The 25,344-nt window shown below is 41.3% G+C and overlaps 1 protein-coding gene across 1 annotated transcript in view; it reads right to left on the bottom strand.

The window, feature by feature from the left end:
• Positions 1–1,589: 1,589 nt before the first annotated feature.
• The window catches only part of CERS6 (ceramide synthase 6), a gene marked incomplete at both ends in the record, with an annotated part of 128,436 nt that continues 104,681 nt past the window's right edge, over positions 1,590–25,344 (bottom strand). Inside the window, 4 exons of the mRNA XM_082001705.1 lie at positions 1,590–1,751; positions 4,676–4,699; positions 5,706–5,862; positions 23,375–23,481. Coding sequence (XP_081857831.1) covers positions 1,590–1,751; positions 4,676–4,699; positions 5,706–5,862; positions 23,375–23,481 — 450 coding nt within the window. The remainder of the gene's footprint in view (positions 1,752–4,675; positions 4,700–5,705; positions 5,863–23,374; positions 23,482–25,344) is intronic.

The following is a 25,344-nucleotide window of genomic DNA, read 5'->3' as shown; positions in this document are numbered from 1 at the left end:
GAATTCCAGATGAACACAGCACTCCAATCCCATTGTATATAGAAGACACACTTAATTTTTTTCCTTGTTTGTTCCTGCCTTTTTTTTTTTTTACTTTTTTAAAATTATTTTTTTTAATATATATATAAGTCTTTGGTCTATAAGCACATTGGTTCTGTGTGCACATACACAATACTGTTGAACAGTAGGTTGCATAGAGTCTGTTACCCAAGAACCTCACCTACTTTTGGCACTGCTGTCACAAATCACAGAAAAGTGTCTTGCAAGAGTTGTATGATCCTTAGCATCCTACATCAAACTTTGATCTAGAGACTGGAAGAAGTGTGTATATAATGTTTAAAAAGATGTTTATTTTGGGTGTTACTTTGTCTTCTTTGGGACACAGTTTGTAAATCTTGGATGAAAAAGGAGAGCAAAATTATTTTACAGACACCCTTAATTTTATTTCTAGAGGTGATGAAATACTGCTGAGCTTTCAAAGTCTGCTATGAATGATGTTAAGTGACTTTTGCTCAAGTTTTCATGCATTTAAAATAAACTACTTCTAGTAATGTATGATATTCTGCCTTCTCTCTCTTCACCCTACCAAGAAAGTAGCAATAATTATAAGAACAATACCTAGACTGAACTGTGTCCGAGGAACCAATGAACTTTTCATTTGCTGTTTTTTCCATTACACCCCTGCTGTCATCCATCTGTACCTGCAAGAACAGTTTCAGGAGTGGGGTCTGAATTCACAATGGTGCGCTTGAACAAACACCTTTCAACATGGAATCTCTGCAAAAAGCTAAAATCTGTAGAGGTCAAAAATTGCAAGGCAAAAAAAAAAGTGAGAATGAGTTTATCCTAACTGTTGACATCAATGCTTTAGGGTATTTGCACAACTAATCAAATCTACTTCTAATGCAATTAACCACCAAATTGAATTTTAAATTATGTTAAAAAATATCCCACAATTACCACAGTTTTTTTTTCCCCAAAACTGCTAATTGACCACATTACCTACTATTTAAAATATCAATCCAGTGTTTTAATACTTTATGTTGGAGGAACGGCCACTGTGATTTGATAGGCAATTTCAAAACCAGCACTTTAAAACACAAAGATAGCAAAAATATCTGAAGCGGATCTAAAATCTATAAAGCTATGTTCTATCTTACTGTAAGTAACAAATCAAGCAACTATTACTTATAGCAGACTCAGCAAAAGCAACAGGGATGGACAGAAGAGATCTGAGCATGATGCTCTCCACCACCGAGAATTCCAAGAGATAAAGTTTGAGAATGGATATTCCCTTTTGTCCAGAAGTTCCCAAAAGAATACAAAATAAATAATATTTCAAAGACAGTACAAGTGAAAATACTGCTCCCATTGTGTCAGTTACATACACATACAGCATGCCTACGTATAGAGAATGATGTGTTGTCTTCATTCACAAACAGGAAATATGGCAGTGCACTATCAGAATGCTTTGATACTCCTAATTTTTTCTGATGCTGAGATATATGAAGAAACCGCATTCACAACTTATAATTTACTTCCAGTAGCAAATAGTTCATTCTGTCGTGTCTCATGATTGAACTCAAGGATTAATGCTCCTCTGAGCAAGTGCCACCAGTAAGATACCCATTTGTCCCATTGGCACCGCCGGTCCCATTAGTGGTGACAGTGCTGTGCGGGGTCTTTGAACGAGGTACTGTTTCTTCCTCATCTGAGCTTGACTCAATGTCACTTCGGTCATCCTTTGCTACCTGTAGAGTTTGAAAAAGAAGCAAGCAGTAGGTGATCGTAAGGAGACAACTGAGCTTTTTGGTTCAAGCTAGACTCAGAGAATTCAAACAATTTTCAATTTGAGCTTTAAAGGCGATCTCAGCTCTGGCATACTTCTCTGCCTTTGCCTGCCTGGACTCACTTCAAACACAGATGCCTGTACACACATATGCCCCGTGCAAGGCAGAGTGAGAACTATGCACTGGTGCATTGAAGGTAGTATGTCCAAGCGAGGGCACAGTGCTCAAGGCAAAAGGTTGTGCACAGACTAAAATAACCAACAATCCAAGCTCCCAAGTTCAACCTAGCCCCCCATCCCTCTGTACTCCTCCTACAATTTTATTTCCTGTGCTTCATTTGGGATGCTTCTCTTTGACCTGATAATACAAAATATTCACCCTAACTTCCTCCCCTTCACCTCCAAACTCATTCTCTAGATGCCACACAGCTCCAGGGAACAGTGCTACGGGCTTGCAGTAGGAGACAGGAGTGCTGTCCGAAACATGAGTCACCACACCAGGTAACACTAGTCTCTGTCCTCAGGCAAGTGGTGAGAACGGGGCTTGGAAACACTGGACAGAATCCACCCCAGTCCCTATCACAGGAACCACAAACAGAGTTGAGCAGTTCAACTATCTGCCCCATCATGCCACTGGAAAGCTTTCAGAAACAGACTGACCTTAATTTAATTGCTAGAGATTTCCTGCTAATTTTCTACTGACTTCCTTCTTGCCAGTTTATACCCATTTACTGGGTGAATGCCATTTCTTAGGTTAAGGAGTCTGCTCCCCTCATTTGTAGGGCTCTTTGAAGGTCATAAATGAAAATCACCAAGATTGAGATCTGAGCACTGAGTCTCTTCAGAATCTCTAAGTTCACTTTGCTTCACTTTTGCATTCAGTCAGGGGCATCCAAAGCAAGGAAAAACATGAGGAAGCCAACAGGTAGGTTAAGAAGAGCAAATAAGGGCAACAGAAAAGAAAATCCTGCAACGAAAAGGCCTTGCCTGCCCTGGTTTTAATGGGATGTTTTTCCCATGTCAGTGTGTAGGATCATAGGATAACTCAGGTCAGAAGAGACCTCAAGAAGTCCATGCACAACCTCCTGCTTCAAGGAGTGTCAGCCATGGAGTCAGGGCAAGGTTACTCAGAGATTTACCCAGTCTGACCTTTAAAATCTCCAGAACTGCTAAGAGTGCATCAAATGAAGTAAAAAAAAGCATCAACAGAAAGAGGTCTCAAGTCTAAGCTGCATGCAGCTTTAAAGATGCTGCTTTCCTTGCCTGATTGTCCCCCTGTTTGTATAGTTGAGCTTCCTAATTCATTCAGAATCTATCCATGCTGTGCAGATTGCCACATCGGGCAGTTACAATGGACTTTACTATAGCGAATGGACATAAAGGGGGCAAAACACATGGCAAGTCTTTTCCCCAAAGAAATCAAAACCATTAAAGAACAGGGCCACTGCATGTAACTTTTGTCTTACAGTAATTCTCCTCTACTCCAGAAAGCCCTCATGACAATTCTGCACTCCAGCTCTCACCTCGGAAATGGCCATTTGCCTTTGGGGTTCCCAATGGTTCTACCATCCTTGCAATATCCTGACACCTGAGTGACACTATTCTGCTTGGGAACAGAGAAAAAAGAAACACACAGTTCCCATATACCCCCTAATAAGTAGAGTTTTTAATGTCAATGTCTATCAAGCCCGCAATTCTGACACACATGAAACTGGACTTCAGCTGAAGTCAGAAATTTCATTCCATACTTACACAGCTTCAATTAACAGATTACTTCAGTCTCCTTTACATAAAGCGACTTTTATATTAAAGCCGGTGGAGATACAGAAATACACTTAGAATTATGCTTTTATCAGACAGAAGAGAATGGGCCCAGCACAGGGTACTGAGTGCCTGCAATCGAGGTGAGGGCAGACCAGATGATGGAAAAATTCTGCATCATCTTAAATTCCCTTAATATATGAAATTCTTCTGCTAGGGTCCTACTCCAAGGCCAAGCAATCAAAAGAATATTATATGCTCCAGACACTTCTGTTAAACATATGATCTGCTCTCTTTATTTTTAAAATGCAGCAACATTACCAGGGTCCTTGCACTTAAAACCTGATATGAAAGCCAACACATCTTGCACTACTTAGTTCTCTCTGTTTATCCCTAAAAGAAGCCACTAGAGTAATTTATACAGGAGTCTACAAAATATATATCTAGGTTCATAAAACTCATAAGCATAACAGAGAGTAAGAAATAAATGATCAGGATTAGTTAAAAATGTAATGATAATAAATTGCTTTCTCAGCTGAGTTGTTCCAAAGGTGGATGCTGGTAATACAACAATAAAACAATACTTAAGGATGAACACCTACAGTAAGATATCTGTAATGTGATGTGAAAACACTGCTTATTTTACTGCAGAAATGGAAAGAACAGGGTTGTGAGTGAGGAAGTAAAGATCTGAAGGAAGAAGAATCCTCTGTGTATGTGTCGTGCACAGGCAGCTTTAACCTGGTCACTGTCTTACTGCAAGTGTCTAACTCTGCTCTCATACAACCTAAATTTTCTCCTGTGCAACTGTTTGAACGACAAGGCAGAGGACTTACGCTCTCCTGAATGGTGGCAAAGTGGCTGCTTATCCTGCTGATATATAGGTGTTAAAAAGGTTGTAACCTTTTTAACCTTTGTAACCCAAATACTACAAAGAGAAGTGGGTTTGAATAGTATTAAGCAATGCATAGGCAAGAAGTAAAAATGGCCTTTAGTCTTCACTGAAATATATAAACACAAACAATGGATAAAAACAGGAAGCAGAAATTACAAATTAAAAAAACCTCACAAACACCAGTATTGCACAGAATAAATCCTTTGCTAAGTAAATTTACAGAAACTTACATGCAAGGGGTTCCACTTCCCAGCCTTCCAGCACAGCACAAGGGAAAGGATAAACAAGCAGATTAAGAGAGAGTAGGAAGCACTCTTTGAAGTCACTGGTGTAATTCAGACAGGACAGCTGAGGCTAATAATTGCTAAAAGCAGAGGAGACCGAAGTGTGGCTTCCAGGCAAACTGCAGTTCATAAATGCACTGTCTTTCATACAGAGGGAGTGGCAGATTCTGGGCTCCATCCATTACAAGGCTGAGCTCTCCAGTACATTCCTAGAAAGCAGTTTTCTGCACAACGATCCTATTCACATGTTTAAAACATCTACTCATGCACTCTACCCTTTAAGGGCAAAATACCCTGTACTTAACACGATCTGTAAGTGTTATTTCTATTGTCTAAATGTGAGCGCCATATCTGCACAGCAAGCGTTATGAGGCTAGTGTTTCTGTGAATTATATTTCCCTGTCAAATATAACAATGGCAGCAAGACACTGAATTTTATCTCAAATGGTCTTGCTATAGGAATCCTTGAAAGAAAGTACATAGCCCTTTGCAGAAGCTCATTAATACCAGAACCCAAAAGAGGCTGTGATTTGTAACTTTGCCACTAGCAAAGGCAGCAGAATTTCAATTTGTATTATTATGACTATCACTACCAGCTGGGAAATGAACACTTTGCTAGCAACTACTATAAAGAAGAATAACAGAACTAGCAGCCACAAGAAAGCAGCTTGCTTGTTTGTTTGGTTTTTTTGAATCCACTGTCCTTAATGTAGTCTGATTCAGTGTAACACATTATAAAAAAAGTGTGGAAGCATATATAAATAACATCACTATAAAGAATGTATTAACTTATCTGACATTTGTTAGGAGGAGTGGAAAAAAGTTTCCATGAAAGGAAAGAAGAGTTCACATAAAACATGTGTCTTCAGTAACATGTTATGAATTAGAAAGAAAAAGTAACCAAAAAGTCAGTGACCCTGTATTGATACTGAAAAAATTGAAATACTAAACATGAAACAGAACCATGCTGTCTTACCTTGCCCTTTGAAATAGCTTTGTAGGCCGCCTTTATGATTAGGTAAGACCAAAAACAGTGCAGAATTTGAAGAATCACAAGCAGCATGTTGAAGATCCATAAGGCAGGAAAATTTCCCAGAGCTTCATACAGTTCAAACAATGTTGTGTTTAATATCCTAGAAGATAAAGGCACAGAAAAATAATTACACTATGCCAACAATCTAAAAGCAGCCCTTTTTAAATCAAGATGACAAGTACTTCATTAGATGGGATCCACATCGATAGGTGGTTCTTAGAGCAGTAGTGACTTTGGACTGAATCACACGTGTCTCCAGAGACAAACAACATCAAAACATGGCTTTCAGTGTTTAACATCACATATGGAAAACAAAGATCCTCAGTGTGCACTTCTTATTTTATAAAGCTGGCAGGTGTTGGTTGTCTCACATAACTCCTTCCCTGATTAATAACAAAGATTACTTTATTCCAGTTTTTAAAATCAATCTTTTCCACCTCAGCTGCTTCCAGTAGGGGCTTGGTGCCCCCATATTAGCACAGGGTAAGAGCATGGACGAGGACTGTTACACTACAGTGCAACCCATGTGCAGTACCATGTTCTTCAAACCATGTTCCCAGGCTATGACAGTGAGCTGCAACCTCTCCCATGCTACATGACACAAACTTATACCAAGAGCCAGGCAATGCTCCCTAGGTACTCCCATCTGAAGCCCTCTCTCCCAAACCCAATCTCAAACCTGATGGATTTAGCTAGAACTCAATCTGGCCATAGTCATGAGGGACTACAAAAAATGTTTTTACAAGTATATTAACAAAAAGAGAGCCAAGGAGAAACTCCATCCCTTATTGGATGCGGGGGGGGAAACATTATCACCAAGGATGAAGAAAAGGCTGAGGTACTTAATGCCACCTTTGCCTCAGTCTTTAATAGCCAGACTAAGTATACTCAGTGTATTCAGGCCTCTGAGCTGGAGAGCAGAATAAACTCCCCATAATCCAGGAGGAACCAGTTAAGGACCTGCTATGCCACCTGGATTCCCACAAGTCTATAAGGCTTGATGGGATCCACTCAAGAGTTCTGAGGGAGCTGGTGGAGGAGCTTGCCAAGCCACTCTCCATCATTCATCAGCAGTCCTGGTTAACAGGGGAGGTCCCAGGCGACTGGAGGCTTGCCAACGTGACACTTATCTACAAGATGGGCTGGAAGGAGGATCCCGGGAACTACAGGCCTGTCAGCCTAACCTTGGTACCGGGGAAGATTATGGAGAGGTTCATCTTGAGGGTGCTCACAGGGCATGTGCAGGACAACCTGAAGGGATCAGGCCCAGCCAGCACAGGTTCATGAAAGGCAGGTCCTGCTTGACCAGCCTGATCTCCATCTATGACCAGGTGACCCGCCTAGTGGATGAGGGAAAGGCTGTGGACGTTGTCTACCTGGACTGTAGTAAAGCCTTTCACACTGTCTCCCACAGCATTCTCCTGGAGAAACTGGCGGCTCGTGGCTTAGACAGGTGTACTCTTCACTGCGTAAAGAACTGGCTGGACAGCCGAGCCCATAGAGTTGTGGTGAATAGTGTGAAATCTGGTTGGTGGCCGGTCACAGGTGGTGTTCCCCAGGGCTCAGTTCTGGGGCCGGTCTTGTTCAACATCTTTATTGATGATCTGGATGAGGGGATCAAGTGCTCCCTCAGTAAGTTTGCAGATGACACCAAGTTGCATGGGAGTGTTGATCTGCTCAAGGGCAGGAAGGCTCTGCAGAGGGATCTGGACAGGCTGGATTGATGGGCTGAGATCAACTGTATGAGGTTTAATAAGGCCAAGTGCCAGGTCCTGCACTTTGGTCACAACAACCCCATGCAACACTACAGGCTTGGGGAGGAGTGGCTGGAGAGCTGTCCAGTAGAAAAGGACCTGGGGGTGCTGGTTGACAGCCGGCTGAACATGAGCCGGCAGTGTGCCCAGGTGGCCAAGGCCAACAGCATCCCACCATGTATCAGAAATAGTGTGGCCAGCAGGAGTAGGGAAGTGATCGTGCCCCTGTACTTGGCACTGGTGAGGCCGCACCTTGAATCCTGTGTTCAGTTTTGGGCCCCTCACTACAAGAAGGACATTGAGGTGCTGGAGTGTGTCCAAAGAAGGGCAACAAAGCTGGTGAGGGGTCTGGAGCACAAGTCTTATGAGGAGCGGCTGAGGGAACTGGGGTTGTTTAGTCTGGAGAAGAGGAGGCTGAGGGGAGACCTCATCACTCTTTACAACTACCTGAAAGGGGGTTGTGGTGAGGTGGGTGTTGGTCTCTTCTTGAGTGGAAACCTCAGCACCAACAGGAATCCAAAGTCAAAATAATCAACCAGTCAAGGGGCTTAGCCCTGGGTCTTGAACATCCTGGGTGCCTGCACTAAACACTAGGGTATTGGGCAGCTCTGGTGGCAACTTTCTGCAGAAGATTCAATTTGCACACCACTCATATACAAGCAAGAGCGAGGATTAGCAGTTACTTAAAGAACAGGTGGACAACAGGGATACTTGGGGGCAGTAAGGGGTTGGTGTCAAGGAAATTTGAGCAGTTCTAGGCATTTGAACCAAGTTTTTGAGAATCAACATTTCAGATGCAAGCAGTAACAGTGATGTTACAATATGACTCCTGAAGTTTTGTGAATACAGCACTAATTTTTCTGCCCAAGTACTCTGCTACAGCAGACGATTTCAATCTGGACCTCAGTAAACAGCCTGAGAGCGGAGAGTGGACAACAGATAGTAGAAACAATGGCATTTTTGGAAACAAATAATCATCTATGAATGCCTGTTACTTAGGAGGGGAAAAAGAAGGTGAGGATTTGTCAACCTCTCCATTGGCTTTATGTGTTGGGGGTTTTTTTTTGTGTGTTTTTTTTTTTAAATTACCTATCACCCGCCAACCACTAGATGGCACGTTTAATCAAGCAACCGACTGCACAGCTTTTGGGCTGCACCGGCTTCTTCTGAAGGCAGATGTAACCGAGGTCCTGCCAGGGCTTCAGAACAGCACAGCTCTCCTTTGAAAAGTTAGAGATACCGGGCTCAGCTTTTTAATAAGCAACGACATGTCCTTTCCAAGAACACAAAAATCAGCTCAAGCAGTATTAATAGGAAGTATGTACAGACAGCAAATTCAGAATACTACATTTAGTGGTAATGATTTATGTATATAAATAGCATTGGCCAAAAATCAGCCACTGATTCCTGATACACTGGCCTTAATACTGTAGGGCATTTAATAATACATTTTTTACCTTTTTATTTTTGCCTTCTTATACAACATAAGCTGTATGTTTGCTTCATAATTTATTGAGAAGTGGATGTTTTATAACTTTACTATACAGTTGTGTTTTTACACTGTCTTTTGTTTACGGAGTGAACATCAGAAAAAGAAACGTTTTCCAGTTTGCAAAAAAGCCATCACATTATTGCTTCTGTCAGCTAAAACTCCTCAGTCTCAGCTTTGTGTAATTTGTTCTGCCAATGGTAGCTCTACATGGCACAGCAATACCCCACTTTATAATTCAAGGGGACGCTCTGATGCATATCAAAACACAGCTGTAGTCAGCACTGTTTTATTTCACCAGTACTTATTTCAGTTCTAACCACTATATCAAATTCAAACTTGAAATCAACAACTTCTGTATGTAAAGCTACCATTATTTACATTCAACTGTCTTTTTTTATATTTAAAATACTATGTGCTCCAGAACTGTAAGGGCAGTTTCTACAGGTTTCTGTTTATATTTTCATTCACTGGACCAAATTCACCTCTGGGGACTTCCACAGGAGTCAACTGCTGCAAAAAGCAGCATTAGACCATGCAGATGGTCTGTTCTCCCAGAAGTCCAGAATATTAGGAAGACAGCAAGGCCAAAAAGAATGCTTCTGGTTCCAAAAGCAGTTTCACCATGCAAATGAGGCATCTACTGTGTATTAGGTATGGGAAATAAGCCTTCATTGAAAAAGCAGAACTCCTTCTAACCTGCTCGTTTCTGGCAAACTAAGGGCAGGACTAGAACTCTCCATTATAGCTGCATAAAGGATCTCATTAATTGCTTAGCAATGCTAAAAGGGGTCAGTGACCTGATGTGCAGGCTAGGTGTGCAGAAGGAGCTAAGGCAATGTCTAAGCCTGTAGGGCTGAGCAGCAGCTGAACGAAAAATACAGAAAGCTATAGAAAAAATGGAGGAAGGCAAATAAACTTTCTCTATCAGAATAAACCAATTATTTCATGTCAAAAGTCTGAAACAGGAAGGAAAATCTTAAGGTTAGTGGGCAGAATACAGAGAGAAATTCTACTTGTAGAGACTGAGGAAGGGAAGAAAGGTTAGACAACTTTCCACCAATTCCACTGCTGAAAGGATTCAACAGAAGCACTTCAACCAACTACACAAATAACGGGGACTGGGAAAAGTAGCATGAGAATGGATTACATGAAGGAGAAAGTCCCTATGGGATGTATATGCAAATAAATCTTAGGTTCAGATACTCAGAAAGTCATTCAGGCACTTAAATCTGCAAACATGCTTGCTAGAATTTTTCAAAGCTCTTCAGTGGTTAAATCTCAGCTTTTTATAATGAATGGTGGAAAATTTTATTCTTGGCTATCTGACTTAAAACAGCTGGACTTGATCTCAGAGGGAGAAATTACTTTAAGCTGCAAGTGCTCTACCTCTCTGAAGTCTTTGGTCAGCATTTCTCAGGTCTCTGCAATTCGAAAGAAAATGTTAGCTTCTGCTTTTGAAAATAGGTTCTGGACGTAGCAATTTTTCTGAGGCTCTGAAAGATTTTGATAGCTGGACAAAACTACAGATTCTCACGGAAGATATTCTTCCCTTGTTAAATGCATCCCAAATGGGGTTGTGCACCTGTCTGCGTGAAGCTCTCAGTTTAGCATCTTGAATTAAGTAGTGTGGCTGACGAAGGCAAATGAAAACAAATTCACCACTTAATCTGTGGTAGACTTTCGGGAAAGCTGCCACAATATCTGAGCCACTGGGAGAGGTAACTCTGTACTTACTGTACTACTGCTCTAATTGAACACTTGGAATAAAATTAACACATTTTCAACAACTGCTGAACAATCAGCTGCATCACATCAACAATAACACAGGTTTTTCCTCTACTCTAACTCTTTATCTAGCCAGCAAAACAGTGCTTGGGAGGCTATTGGCAACAGGCCCATAGGCTCACTCAGATAAGATTACACTCCTTCCCTTCAACTTAGTGGGCACAAGTCCAGGCTCTTGGATAGCAGCTGTCAAGTTGATCACTTGCCTTGCACCACAGGTGGAAGGAGAAAAGGGAGATGAAGGAAAAGAGATAATGAAAGAGAAGATAATGGAAGAATAAAATGCTTATTTACATTTGTCTGACAAACGGCAAAAATGTGCTACGTTTGCTCCTGAAAGGATTCTGAGAGGAATGAAAGGAGGTAAATGTGGAAAGAGTAGGCAGTCTTCCAGACAGGGAGGAAATTCATAACAAACTCTGCAGACTGAAGCATGGCAGAGTGATGGGCACTATTATCACATCCAATGGGAACAGAAGCTGCAGCTGAAACGAGTGCTGCTGCATGTTGCCTTAACTTCTGCAGCACTGTCCAGTGACCAACACACTGCATGTGAAACATGCTGAATGAAAGGCGTGTTGTCACCACAGTGCAATAGCCAGAAGTCTCAAAGTATAACAAAGGACCCCAAAACATGATACCAGCTTGTTTAAATAATTGAGAATAAATGTCTTTATCTCCTTTACCACGTGTATATTAGTCAGCAGTATTCTATATTGCACCATAATCAGCTGCACTGGGACATCCTTCAATACTGCATTCGTCACAGAGCAAATAGGTGGGCATCAATGAAATTCAGATCCTATTTAGTGCAAGTAATCTGACAATACTACTGCTAGCAATGCTTCAAAGTTTCTGCTTTTTTGAAATTTTCCTATAAAAAATAAAAAATTGCACTTACTTCTGCCACAAAACATAGTAGTTTATTCTCCCATTATCCATGGTAAAAAGTGACCAAGACCACAGAATAAAGAGTCAGGAGTCTTAAATTCCAGATTTAGCTGTTCTATTAACTTATTATGTGATCTAGAGAATTTTCAAATTTCTTTACATGGTTTACTTTTTGTTACAGATAGGCACAAGATATTGGTACGTCTTGTCTGCCACACAAAGATGCTGGGAGAATTAATTCATTAGCTTGTTTTTAAAAGATGCCATAAAACTGACAGGTAAAAAAAAAATCACTGAGATTCACAGACAAATGAAGAGGCAGTGAAGCATGAAAGCACATGTATGTGGACATGTTGATCAGCCATAGGATGGTAAATCAGCTACATTTCATCAGTAGTCAAGATTTATCTCTGGGATTTAGACTTTGAAATGTAATAGTACTTCCTTTCCCAGGCTGTCCTAGTTACTTATAATGACAATGTTAAGCTAACTTTACACAACAAGTGACCTGACACACAGATATTTCCGCGTGAGAGACTTCAGATGAGTTACTCAACTTTTTCCCTAAGAAGGGTATGAAATTATATGCAAAATAGTAATTAAATTCAAGAAACTTTGGTCTATAGCACTGGCATGTCCTGGAACCCTCCAAGCCACAGCCCAGTTAAATATTTAACTATAGCAAATCCAGTACATAAAGGGCTGTACTGCCAACTTCTTCCTCTTCTGAGTTTCAGCTCAGCCAGCTGCTGTTATGACTGTGTCTGTATCACTGTTCTGCTCTGAACAGATGCTTCTTGGTTCTTGCTGAGTGGAAGAACAAGCTGGTTTCACTTTTTGGATCCTGCTGTCTCTTAGGTTTTCAGACCCCCGGAGTAGGATTTATGCTACTAATCAGTGCATGGCAATTTCAAGGGGAGCAGCAGAGGCCCACTGTGAACTGAGAAGAGTCAGAAGAACCAGTCACCCACACAGCATCAATGAAACAGGGAAGGAAGGACAGAGGGGAGAGAGAAATGATCTTTCAATAGCATCTCAGAGAGATTCCTCACATTTTTTGGTTGGTAATGCTTGTTACCCTCTCCCTTTAGACAGTAAGTTGATGAACGGTCTCTGCAAAATGCAGCGACAGAAGGAGATATAAGCTCTTGAGGCGGTGTTCAGAGCAACATTAAATTCACACACTTCAATTTTATCAATGAGCTCAGCATCATGTGGAGTTCTGCTCACCCATATCAGACCCATATCAGAACATTTCCTGACATGGTGCTAATACAAGCTCAGCTGCTGTAGAGATGGGTGTCTCCTGTTCTAATACTAATCGTGAACAATACCTCTTTGCAGAAATCACAGCCCTGCCACTGAGACTGTGTTATTTTAAGCCCCGAGTAGATCAATAGGGTTTCCAATTACTTAACTAAAATGATGGAACAGGCAGGAAATTATTCATGTTTGATGTACTGCAAAAGAGATCATTCTGATCAAGCTGTCACTGTCCTGGGTTCAGCTGTGCTATTCTCTTCACCCAATTCCTTCTCATCAACAGTTACTGCCCATTAACTGATTTTGCAGCCACTGGTATGAATAATAGTGTTTCCACTCTTGTGGATAGAAAAAAACCCAAGAATACAAGGTCAGAGACACCTTCACAATCCAAGCTCAAATCTCAGGAGAGTCTTTCAAAAGACATTATGATATGGAGAGAATCCAAATTTCCTAGCAGAACGTAATTATACTCAGCAAAATGTTGTATCAGTAATGTGTTCTGGCAAAATGCTTGAGTAAAGGCCTGTGATCATAACACACAGGCACAGAGAAACGTTACGCTAAGAATGACACTACCAAATCTCAACATCTCCAGGCTCACGCAAGACTTCTATATGAGCAGCAGAGAACACGTATCAAGATCCATTTGCCTGAAGTTCAAGTTATTCTCCAAATAGGAAAGGCATTTGTTCTGAACTATAGGAGGCCATTTTCCAATCTTTGCAAAGCAGGGTATTAGAGAACAAAAAAGCCTTCCTCATTCTTCTTTCTGTTTACTAAAAATAAGTGCAGTACCTCTGCTCAAGGAATATTTCTTCCTCTTGCTTTTGATGCACACACTAACTGCCACTGCCTTGTGTTTAGCTATATGCCATGGCAGACATTTCAGGAGGAAAAGATTATGGAAACTTTCTGTAAATGCAGGAACTAAACAAAATTAGTTCAAAAGCCCACAAAACATCACAGAACAGCTGCAGCTAGTTCTCTGCCAGGTACTCAATGTCTTTCAGGTGGATTACATACCATCAATAGTAGGAGCACCACACTTTGGATTCATTGGTCTATCCCTGAGAACATGTCCCTAGAGTAATGGAATAATTTTAAAATCCTTAAAAATCATGCAGCTTAAGGACACGTGGTGGCACAGTATCTGCCAAGGACTCATCTTTCAAGCAAATGACTCAAGTACGATGGTCCAGTTGTAGAAGAAAGGCCAGAAGATGTGGGTTGGGAAGGAAAAAAACCAACACCAAAAACCCAATCAACTGTACCTTTCTCCATCGTAAGAAATTCCTCCACACCACAGTCTGGGAAATCAACCTTAAACAGTTTTCAGTTTAATCCAATTTTCTTAGTAATTATCTCTATTTTCATAGTTATTATGAGCCAAACTCCGCCATAATGCAACATTGATGAAATCAACAGAATGGTTCACTTACATGGGTGCTGGGTTTCTCCCAAAGTGCTTAGCCACAATGACCTCCTCCTAGCCGAGCACTAATGAGACCCTAGCTACATCACAGCTGTTGATCATGGTGTTCAAAAGCCATTTACTATTTCAAGCTAACTATCATACTCCCATGCTTTTATACAGCTGTGATTTTTATGTCTCACATACAACAGCAGCTTGCAGTGAACCAGTAGCATCGTTCTGCTTTTGTACTAACTCTGTAGCACTACAAAATGTGCTCCACTGACAGCAAACCCTGGTGCTACAGATACAGCCTCTAAAGGAAAAGGGTTTTGAGAAGAGGCAGAATGTTTGCACACGCTCAAACTACCTGCAGCCAGCTAGACTGCCAGCACATGTATAGGCTGTCTGTGGTAGTACCGTACCAGCACAGCTTCCTCTCCACAGAATAGGCAATGCTCAAAGACGTATTGTGGGCTAAGTTTCCTCACATACCTCTCTTTTACAAAAAAAACCCAGTCAAACTGCAAATTCCCATGGTCAGCATCTTTTTTTTACTCCCCTCATTCCTGCAAGTGATGCAACTTCAGAGGAGACTCAGAACTTCAGCAGTTTATATGGGAAGCTGACTACCATGGCAGAAGCAACCCTCAGGTCAGGTCCTCAGGTCATCCATACTTTCCACTCACTGTGCCTTGCTGAGCTGATTTAAAAGTGGCTACATGTCCGGCCACAAGAAAAACACCAATGCTGTTTCCCTTCCCCTGAGACATTTACACTCATCAGAATAATTCTGAGCAAAAGAAGTGCCATAGCAATGGTTTGTGTCCTGTTTTCCATCAGAGCGCAGGTTTTAGAAAGGACATATTTCGTAATAAAGGAGGAAAGTGAGAACACTGACTGAACAGCCTATCCTTGACAACAGAAAGTGTAATTACAGCCACAGGGTACAGTCTGTGTTTGTCTCCCTTAAAAACAAGGATAAGAATCAGCTTTGGAAGTCTGATGAAATCCCTTTTCATATATTTTTTTCCTGTTGTGATCACAGGAAAATCTTATAAATGGAAACACTGAGTAAATGCCACTTTTTGTTATTTACACTGCAAACCCACAATGGTGAATGACACCTGTAACCTTTCCATTTCTTATAGCTCCCTTGTAAAGAGCTGGATCAGTATTAACCCAGCACTCCAAAGATTTCAGCTTTGTTTCATGTAGCGCTCAGAGGCCTGAGTTCACAAGCGCTGTAAACAATTTGAGGAAATAATAAAATAAGTAATGATTAGGAAGGACATCAGATAACACTTTGTCAAATGCAGATGGGATGACAACATTATATATGCTCTGCTAAAGAGCTAAGACAAGAGTTGTGAGTAAATTTATGGAGACTTAGTTAATTAAACCTTCTTTGTAATCCATAAATTAAAGTCTATGAGTTCTTCAAATATACTGTAGTTAGCTTGCCAAAAATGTTATTAAATGCTCTTGATAAACTGGTGGGTTATAAGTTGCCTGCTGAAACTACAAACAGCCTTAAATATAAGCACATTAGGTAATTTTTGTTAGTTCTACAGCATCCACTCACTGACAGCATGAATAACATCAGGAATCAAGTACTTTGGATCAAAATCATAATTTATTCCTTCAATATCTGCTACTCACAAACAACTTAGATTGTGCTCTGGTTTCGACAATATTCTGAGCAAAATGAGCTTGAAACAGTGTCAGAAAAGGTTTATTTTCTTAATAAAAAATAAGTTATTTTACTGTAGAGCAGAGATGTTTGTCAAACTCTACACATAATACTAGCCAGTCTAGAAAGCTTTTCACTGACTTCAGGATCCAGCAAGATTAACTAAAACCATCACAAAACACTGTGTTCATTCAGAGTCCAGACAAGGTCTGGGCAGTTGGGATTTATCTGGCTACTTATATTCTTACCATGCCAAGTAACTGACCAGGATTCTTGCTTTAACTAGTGCCTATGTAGCGCTTTGACTTAGTAGGATGCTTTTTAAGGGTAGGTTTGAGCATTCTGTTTTACCAATATGTTCAGAGGAACAAAGCAGAGTGACTCTGACATGCTGCCTTCCCACAATACACATGCTCCAAGGGCCAAACAGGAGAAAACGTGACAGGAAAGAAAACCAGTATCAAAGATGACGACTCAACTTCCCTACATGTTAAAAGCTGCACAGAACCTGTCAATATCAGTTAGAAAACGAACAAAGCTGGGAAAAAGAGAGATTCAGCAAATCTTTGCAGCAGCTGCTACTCATGGGCGCTCTGCGCGGCCCTATTCGTAACTCAAGCTGCAATTTTACTCAGAGAGAAACTGATTCCAGGATAAAAGAAAGGAGAGAGAACAGTGCAAAGTGGCAATACTGGATCGGTATTTGGAGACCCAGTGTGCGCATTAACAGCATGGCTAATTCCCACGCTATTGTTCAACAACTGATGAAACTTGGGAAGACCTATTCAGCCAGTCATGCAGAGATGAGAGACAGACTAGTAATAAGTAACTAGGATTCATTATAGCACGCCATGGTGAACAGAAATTAATTTTAACTCAGTGAGGATCATGCCATGCTTGTCTGGTTCATGCAGACACTGATTGCCCTGAAAAGGCAATTAGAAATCAGCCACGGGCCAGACTCTATGTACTTTCATGAGCTTTAAAAACGAAGGAATAACAAGGAACAAACTTGGTCTTCCAAGGACTGGCAGACCCATGCTTATATAGGATTTGTTGGCATAAAAATCCCATTTAGCAACCATACATTGCAGTTGATGAGGAGACATGAACCTGAAACAGCTTTGAGTAACACTGAGAATTATTCTTGCCTTAATTTTTTTTGGAAAACCTTTCCAAACAGAATTACAAATGGAAGATCTGGTTAAGACATACCTACCAACATTAAACAAGGTGACACCACCTAAACAAAATGGTTGACTGTCCTCATAGTTTTTAACGTTGTACAGTAGTCCGAGCACTGACTGTGTCTGAAGAGATTAAGAACAGGGAAGCATAGCAAACTTGCCTAGATGAGAATTTGGGGGACAGCACATGCAGACCATGCCCTGTGCTCTTTATAATCAGCTTAAAACTGGCCTTCATTTACATTGGTACAGTTAAGCCACTGTTTTACATTTGTCAGTGCTTATATGTAATATGTACATGCTGAGACCTCACAGGTCAGATGAATGACAATGCTCCCTGCTTCCTCGCCTTTTGACAGCAGTATTTGTCAGCAACACTTCCCTGAAATCCACTATATTCCACCTCTCATGCAATACAACTGATTATAAAAATAATAAAAAGTAGTGAAAAACAACCACAGACTAGTACTAGTCAGAGCAACCTGAAAACCTGAATTTACCCAGCTTGGTGCCTTTACCTGGTAAACATCAGCCTAGCTTTCCTGGAAGCTTTCTCCTCCTTCTTTCAAACCCCAAAGTTACACCGTTACCTGTAGTTACCTTAAGCGACCTTTTAAAACGATTAACAGGTTTAGTAACCTTATATGTCCCTCCACAGCAACCACCTTTCTTCCACTGAAGCTCTTGGAAATACCCTGATTCATGGTCATCAAAAACCAGTTTCAGATATCAAACTCTTCACAGCATTAGGAGATTTATTCAAACTGCCCTGTCAAAAAAAATGTGCATTCCAGAAGAATAAGCGAAGTAAGTGAGTAGTCTTGGGTCTCCTGTACAGCCCAGACTTGAAGAGTTTCACTGTTCTCACAACATGAACTCTGCAACTAGCAATAAGCAAAAGAAGACTGGAGAATGCAGTGCATCACCTTCTTCACTCACGTCTCCTGGAATGGAAAATGCCTGTTTGTCCTCCACATACCTCAAAAAATGATTAATAAATATTACAACCTCATGGAGTTTCCTTTCCTGGATATTGAAAGAAAATCAAAACAACAGCAAAAAGCAAACCATTCCTTTATCAACAGAGAGAAGACTATATCCATGTAACTAAAGCAAAAACAAGTATTTGAGGCTTGGGGAAGAGGAATTGCAAGGCTTATTGAAATAAAGAAAGGCTTTGTCCCGCCTGATTAGACTATCCAATGGCTCATATAATTTATATAAATTCTTTGGTTTGAGATTGCTTTCATTCTCCCTACAATCCTGTATCACCTGAGAAGGCACCATGTTCCCCCGACTCATGGAGAGTTGTGTTTTATATTGTAATTTGCTAGAACAGTCATTATGCGCAAGTGGGAGAATTTCACGAGCAAAATGTCTTGTCAGTGAAAATAGCAGCTTTACTCCTACATTCACTTAGCAGCAGGAGGCAGAAAGTGTACTGGGATTTTTGAATTATTGCTGAAATGAACTCCAGATGCCTGCAGAAAGACTGCTAAATATATACCTAATTGCCAGTTTCTTTTGTCTTAGTCCTGCTGCTAAACAACCTTCAAACAACAGTATTTGATACATTCTGAATGCTTTATTAGCACCTTTGTGCAAAATTAAATGGCACTTGTGCAAAGCTGGAGCACAACAGCATACCAGTGCTTCCTAAGCAACATCTCTGGAAGCCCGTCTTGGGTATTTGCTTTCCTGTGTGGGGGAAGTTTTCTTATAAATTACAGTCTTCCTTTTACGTTACATGCACACCAATTTTATACCTCTCAGTTTTTATGCTAGAAAATTTTGCATATTTTTAATGTAATATTAATCAGACACCAAATTTTGCTATTTTGAATATTCAGCAAAGGAGAGCAAAATTATGCTTCCTGGCCTGCTGCCGCTCCAATGACTCATCTTTGCTGATGTGCAAGTTAATGCGGGTGAAGATTAGAAATGCTGTTTCATAGAGAAAAAGGATTTGGGAGAGACATGCTCATACATCTCATGCTTCATCCCTGCTAACCCTGACTCCCACACGCAAATGCCCACAGTATGGCTGAGAGCTATGAAACTGCCCTCCGGGCTCCGTGATTATAAGTGTATGTAAGGGTAACCATTAGGAGTACATACATCAAAGCTTTGGTCTAGAAATAAGATGGTCTTAAAAATCAAAGACCATATACACCACACTGAACCATTTGCATATGTAATAAATGTGTTCTTCCGTTGATTAAGGGAGAGGAGAGGCAGAGGGATAGCCACTGTAACCACTCCATCTGTGACACAGGAGCACACAGCCCTGTCAGCTGCTGCGTTCCCGTAACACACAATCCCTCTGCCTTCACTGCCTTCACAAGTCTATGCTGATCTTTCCCATCCCAGCAGCAAACCTCACCCACAGCTGTAACCTGCTGCCCTCATTAGCCCAATATTCAATACCAAGGGAGCCGACACAACAACAGAAGCTACTGTGCAGCCCTCTTCCCTCTCCCTCCTCCCCAGATCTATTCGCTTTGATTTTTACCCTGCTTTCACCACACTGGGCCAGTGCTACTCTACAGAGAAGGATTCAGACAAGGTTCAGTATAAAGTGGCACGGAAGTGCTGCTGTCACCTAACGTATACGGGAACGGATGGGCACATCCAGAACACCAGCACAAACTGCCACAGCTGTAAAGCAGGGCTCAAGTTCTGACACTTGATAGATAACTTAGCACTGTACTGGTAATCTCTTCCAGTACTCCTCCAGTCAGACAGCATGAAGTGTGTATTAGGGACACTTAAGACAGACTTCAGATCTATGATGCCCGATTCCTACTCGCCATGTCAATCTTTAATTTATAATTTGCCTAGTCCTAGCAAGGACTTCCTGCACAGTGTGACCTTGGCTGCAACACTTGACAGAAATCACTCAAGACAGTGTGAACCTCCAGTTTCTGAGCTTCAGTTCCAGTTTTAAACACACAGTGTTATTTTAAACACTTCAGGTTGAAAGTATGGGCTTTCCAAAACTTGACTACCATTGTAAGGATGTAAAGGATGGGAAAATCTTGACCTTGCTGATTTTCAGATGTCTCAAGAAAAAAAGTGTATTGGGCAGCTGCTTCTAGTTAAATGTGTGAAGACTAATGACCTCCTTCAAAATCGTGCACTCAGGACAGGATTATTATGCTCTTTGTTGATTTTGCAGCAAGGCAAGCACACAGAAGTGATCTGGTAAAGTTTGCGTTTGAGTAACAAAAAAATTCAAGTCAGCAGTTCCTTCTTAGCCATTTCAAATAATAGATTGAGGTTTAAATGCTGGAGTCACAGCATTACATAAACACATAAGGCAACTCACAGAATGGCTGAGGTTGGGAGGGACCTCTGGCCAACCGCCCTACTCAACCTGGGTCACCTGTAGCAGGCTGCCCAGGACCATGTCCAGATGGCTTTTGAGTATCTCCAAGAATGGAGATTCTACAACCTCTCTGGGTAACCCATGCCAGTGCTCAGTCACCCTCACAGTGAAAAAGTGTTTCCTGACGTTCAGGTGGAACGTCCTGTGTTTCAGTTCATGCTCATTGCCTCTGGTCCTGGCTCTGGGCACCACTGAAAAGAGTCTGGCTCAGTTTCTTTACACACTCCCTTCATATATTTCTATACATTGATAATATCTGTCCTGAGATTTCTATTCTTTATGCTAAACAGTCCCACCTGTCTCAGCCTTCCCTCACGTGCAAGGTGCTCCGGACCTTTAATCAATCTTACGTCGTTTGCTGGACTGTCTTGAATAGCTTTGTGTCTCTCTGGTATCTCTCCTCCACAGAACTGGACACGGTACTCCAGGTATGGCCTCACCAGTGCTGAGTAGAGGGGAAGAATCACCTTCCTCAACTTGCTGCCAACACCCTTCCTAATGTAGCCCAGGATACCACCAGCTGCCTTCGCCGCAAGGGCACATTGCTGGCTCATGTTCACCTTGGTGTCCGCCAGGATCCCCTGTTCCTTTTGTGCAAAGCTGCTTTCCAGCTGGTCAGCCCCCAGCTTATACTAGTGCAGGACTTGGCACTTCCCTTTGCTGAACTTGATGAGGTTCCTGTCGGCCCATTTCTCCAGCCTGTTCAGATTCCTTTCCTCTGGATAGCTGCACAACCCTCTGGTGTATCAGCCACTCCTCGCAGGTTGGAAAATGAACTAACTTGCTGATGGTGCGCTCTGATACATGATCCAGATCATTAATGATGTTGAATGGGACTGGACTCTGTATTGACCCCTGGGGTACACTGCTAGTTACTGCCCCCAACTAGACTTTATACCATGGATGACCACCCCCTGGATATGGCTGCTCAGTCAGTTTTCAATCCACCTCACTGTTTGCTCATCTAGCCCATACATTATTATCAGCTTGTCCCTCAGGATCATCTGGGAAGCAGTGTCGAAAGCTTTACAGAAGTCAAGGCAGACTACATCCATTGCTCCTTCCTCATCTACCAAGCCAGTCATTTCATCATAGAAGGTTATCACGTTGGTCAGGTATGACCTCCTCTTTGCCCTCCCCTTTGCGAACCCAATCAGTCATCATCTGACTGAGCCTGACTGAAGCAGAGTCACATATTGCATGCAGTCTCCAGTAGCAGAACTGCACTGGTGGAATTGGGTCCTCCCTCCATTTCTCAATGTAAAACAGAATGCAACAGGCAGATGAAATCCTACAAGCAGGAGTGTCACCATTTTTCCTATCTGAGATCATCCAAGTAGAAAAACTAGCTAGCTTCATTTACAGAAATTCACTGATTGGCCAAGTTAGTGTCAAGGATGACTGAGGAAAGTGAAGCAAAGCTGTTTAGGAAACAAATAATTGCTCCTTGGAAAAAATAACAACCATTTTTAAACAAAAGTTTGTTTGTCTATCCATTTTCCCCTTTTGTCATGGTCCTTTACCAACTCACAGCGTAGTAGGGACCTGGCATTATCACATTATCTTTGGAGTCATTAAATGCTAAATGAAACTTCTACATTGTACTATTAAGCAGAGCTGATGACACAGCTCCCTAAGGGCACCTTGGTCTTATCCTGTTTGCATTAACAAAACCCCAAAGATACATCATTATAGAGGATTTGAAAGGAAATTGTGGCAGAAGGGTTGACATTGCCATCTGTAATGCTTAATTAAGGACCTTGGTGGTAATCCCTCTAAATAAAACTCTGCAAAGGGTAACATTTGTGGCATTCTTGGTGCTTCCCAAAAACTAAACTGTCACTGTTATCTTCTGATGCAATAACAGACCCCTCTTGCTCTCATAGGCATACAAAGATTTGGGTTAGTTCTGTTCACATGAGACAAAGGAAGGATCCAGAACACAAGAGTGAGGCCAACACTTTCTCCCAGCCCTCCTCATGTATGGGGCACAGATTATAGAGAAACTTGGATGGGTTTCTACACTGAAGTACATCAGTGTATTTCTTAACTAGCCTGCTACCTTTTGGATGTTGAAGACCCTAGCTAAAGAATTGAACAGCTATGTCCTGTTTGTGTGCATGCACGTGTGTGTACCTAGAAGAGAGATTATGTGCACATGAAAGCAGCTGCCTTTGTCTGGGAAGAGATGAGATTACAGTAACACCTGTATAACCACCTCATTGATGTATGTATTACACTGCTTCCCCAGGACCCTCAAGTCAAAGGTGGGGTGGAAAGGGAGTAGCCTGTAGTATTGCAATCTGCATGGCAGTAATATCTTTATACTGATTTCAGTGGGCCAGACTTTCCTTTTCTCACTGTTTTTCTTTAAGCTGATCATGTTCATAAAGTGTGCACTGAAAGGTAATGAGAAGATTCTAGCTTCAAGCTTAGCCTCTGGTCAGTGTCTTCAGTGACTAGTATTTTATTTCTCCTCTAACTTCTTGCCAACACAGGCAAGCAACTGCTAACTTGAAGCTATGTACCTTAAAACCAGCAGAAGCCCCATGTGTTTCTTGTCTAGCACACAGTAAACACAATGGCACTGTAGCACATGGCTATTTCAGCACCTGGTTATGTCTGAAACTCTCCTTGGTGCTGTGGGAAACACAGTAATGTCAACGAATCATGTTCAGTTACAACATAGTTATTTCCAAGCTTGTTTGGTGCTTAGCATTTGAGGAAAACGATATGCTTACTCACCATAAGGGATATATGCCAAGCCTACTGACAATGAAGACAATGGCAAATGTAAGGAACAGAAGGTCACTCAGTTTTTGACACTTGCAATAGTTTGCCATTTTGGCAGCCTGTAAAAGAAAGAAATGTCTGTTTACTTCTGTGAGGACAACTGAGTTCTCTTATATTGTGTATAAGCTGTAATAAGAAGAAATAAATTTTTTATGAAATTGCTAACATTTTCATTGGGCCACCTCACAGTGACCTCGTAACTCCTCTCCACCATGCAGATGGAAAATGTCTTCTCAGAAGAAAACCCAGACTGCGTAAAAGCAGAGTACATCTCTCATTTCTTCCTTCCCCACTCAAATTTCCGTGTTGAAATCCTACAACTTCAGATTCACAAAACTCTTCTAAACCTTCTATTGAACCCAATGGTGTTTATGCTGTCCTTGTCCGCAACCTCTTTACCTACCTGTCTCTCACCTTTCCAGTATGCTCCACATGCATTTTCAGCATCCATCCATCTTCCGCCTGCCCCATGCTCTCTGACCTTCTAATGGTGATATATATAAACTTTGTCTCAAATCCTCTGTTGTGCCCCATATCCTACATTCTCTTACAGCATCTCTTCTTCCTTTCTGGCCTATACAGAACAGTTTCTACCTCTAAGATTATACCCGTCCCCTTCAAATCTTTTTTCCAAGGCTCTCTTCCCTTCTCTGTCCAACTTTTGCTTCCCAACTTGTTGCCCTACACCTATTTTTACATGCCTCTCTCATTTGGCTTCATGCAGTCTTCCAACTTCTCCTCAGTGAAGGAGTCTATTAATTACTCTTCACTCAAACCACTCATTAAAACACTGCTCTCCCCTGAAGTTTCTTTGCCCTCTTCTCCCTGAAGAACAGCATGTACAAGCAAACTTGTTTTAAGATATCTATGCTGCTTCCACAGCGTTCATGTGTGCAAGCAGTTACTTATTTCAAAACATTTGCTTCGAGGCAGGGACAGTCCTTCTTTATGTTTTCTGTCAAATGTATCCAGAGAGTCACTGCACAGTGAATTACATGAAGAGCCTGATTTAGTGTCCACTTAAGTCACTGGGATCCCTTTCAAAGTCCCCTCTGAGGGGGCCTTTATCCAGCTCCCACACTGAGAAGATGCTTACTTGTGGAGCCTTTCCAGAGCGCTAAGAAGGAGCAAAATTACCACGACTATGCATATAAAATACTCTTCTGAATGCATATTTCAAACCAGAGAATTATCTAAAATGGTGAGAGACACTCAGCATGCTGTCTGGTTTTTTTTGGTATGAACACACTGAACCTTAAAGTGCTCAATGCTCATGTCAGACAACCTGAATGCCAAAACCAACCTGCACTTTTGGATGTCACATAACTTCTGCAGTGTTTCCACACAAAATCTGAATATAAAGGATATCCTCACTAACAGAAAACTAGTTAGGGAGCTCAAAATATAAGGAAAGCCACCAGTGCTGCAAAGAAAACATGACCTTTCTGAATCAGCCCTATATTCTACAGAGGACACAAATGAGTTTCCTAGTCGTTTGTACTCACAGTCTGGTGTAACGAAAAGAGAACACTTTGGTGCCAACATGCGAAGCAGAAGAGTTATTAACACCTTGATTTGCAGATGACTGAAAATTCACATAGGAATTTTGGGTTTATTTCCATGGTGGCAATCTAAAAAATGCTGATTTCATAGTGTGTGGAGCTGATATTGCTATAGCAACTTGTAGTAGTATCATACCATTTCTCAAAAACAGTACAGCTCTTGGGTCATCAGTTCTCAAATAACAAATCTACAAATGATATTGATAAGGAAGGACTACAAATAAAAGTAAAGAGTATGTTATTGTATGGAATTTGGCAAACTATGACAATACAACACAATTTTCAAGGCTTAAAAACCATGACTACAACTGAACACCACAGCTCTTCCAGATACTTTTGCTAGTCTATTTAAATCCATTT

The sequence above is a fragment of the Phaethon aethereus genome (assembly GCF_964289735.1).
Source record: "Phaethon aethereus genome assembly, chromosome: 6".
NCBI lineage: Eukaryota > Metazoa > Chordata > Aves > Phaethontiformes > Phaethontidae > Phaethon > Phaethon aethereus.
The sequence above is the reverse complement of the archived record's forward strand: the minus strand, read 5'-3'. Positions and strand labels throughout refer to the sequence as shown.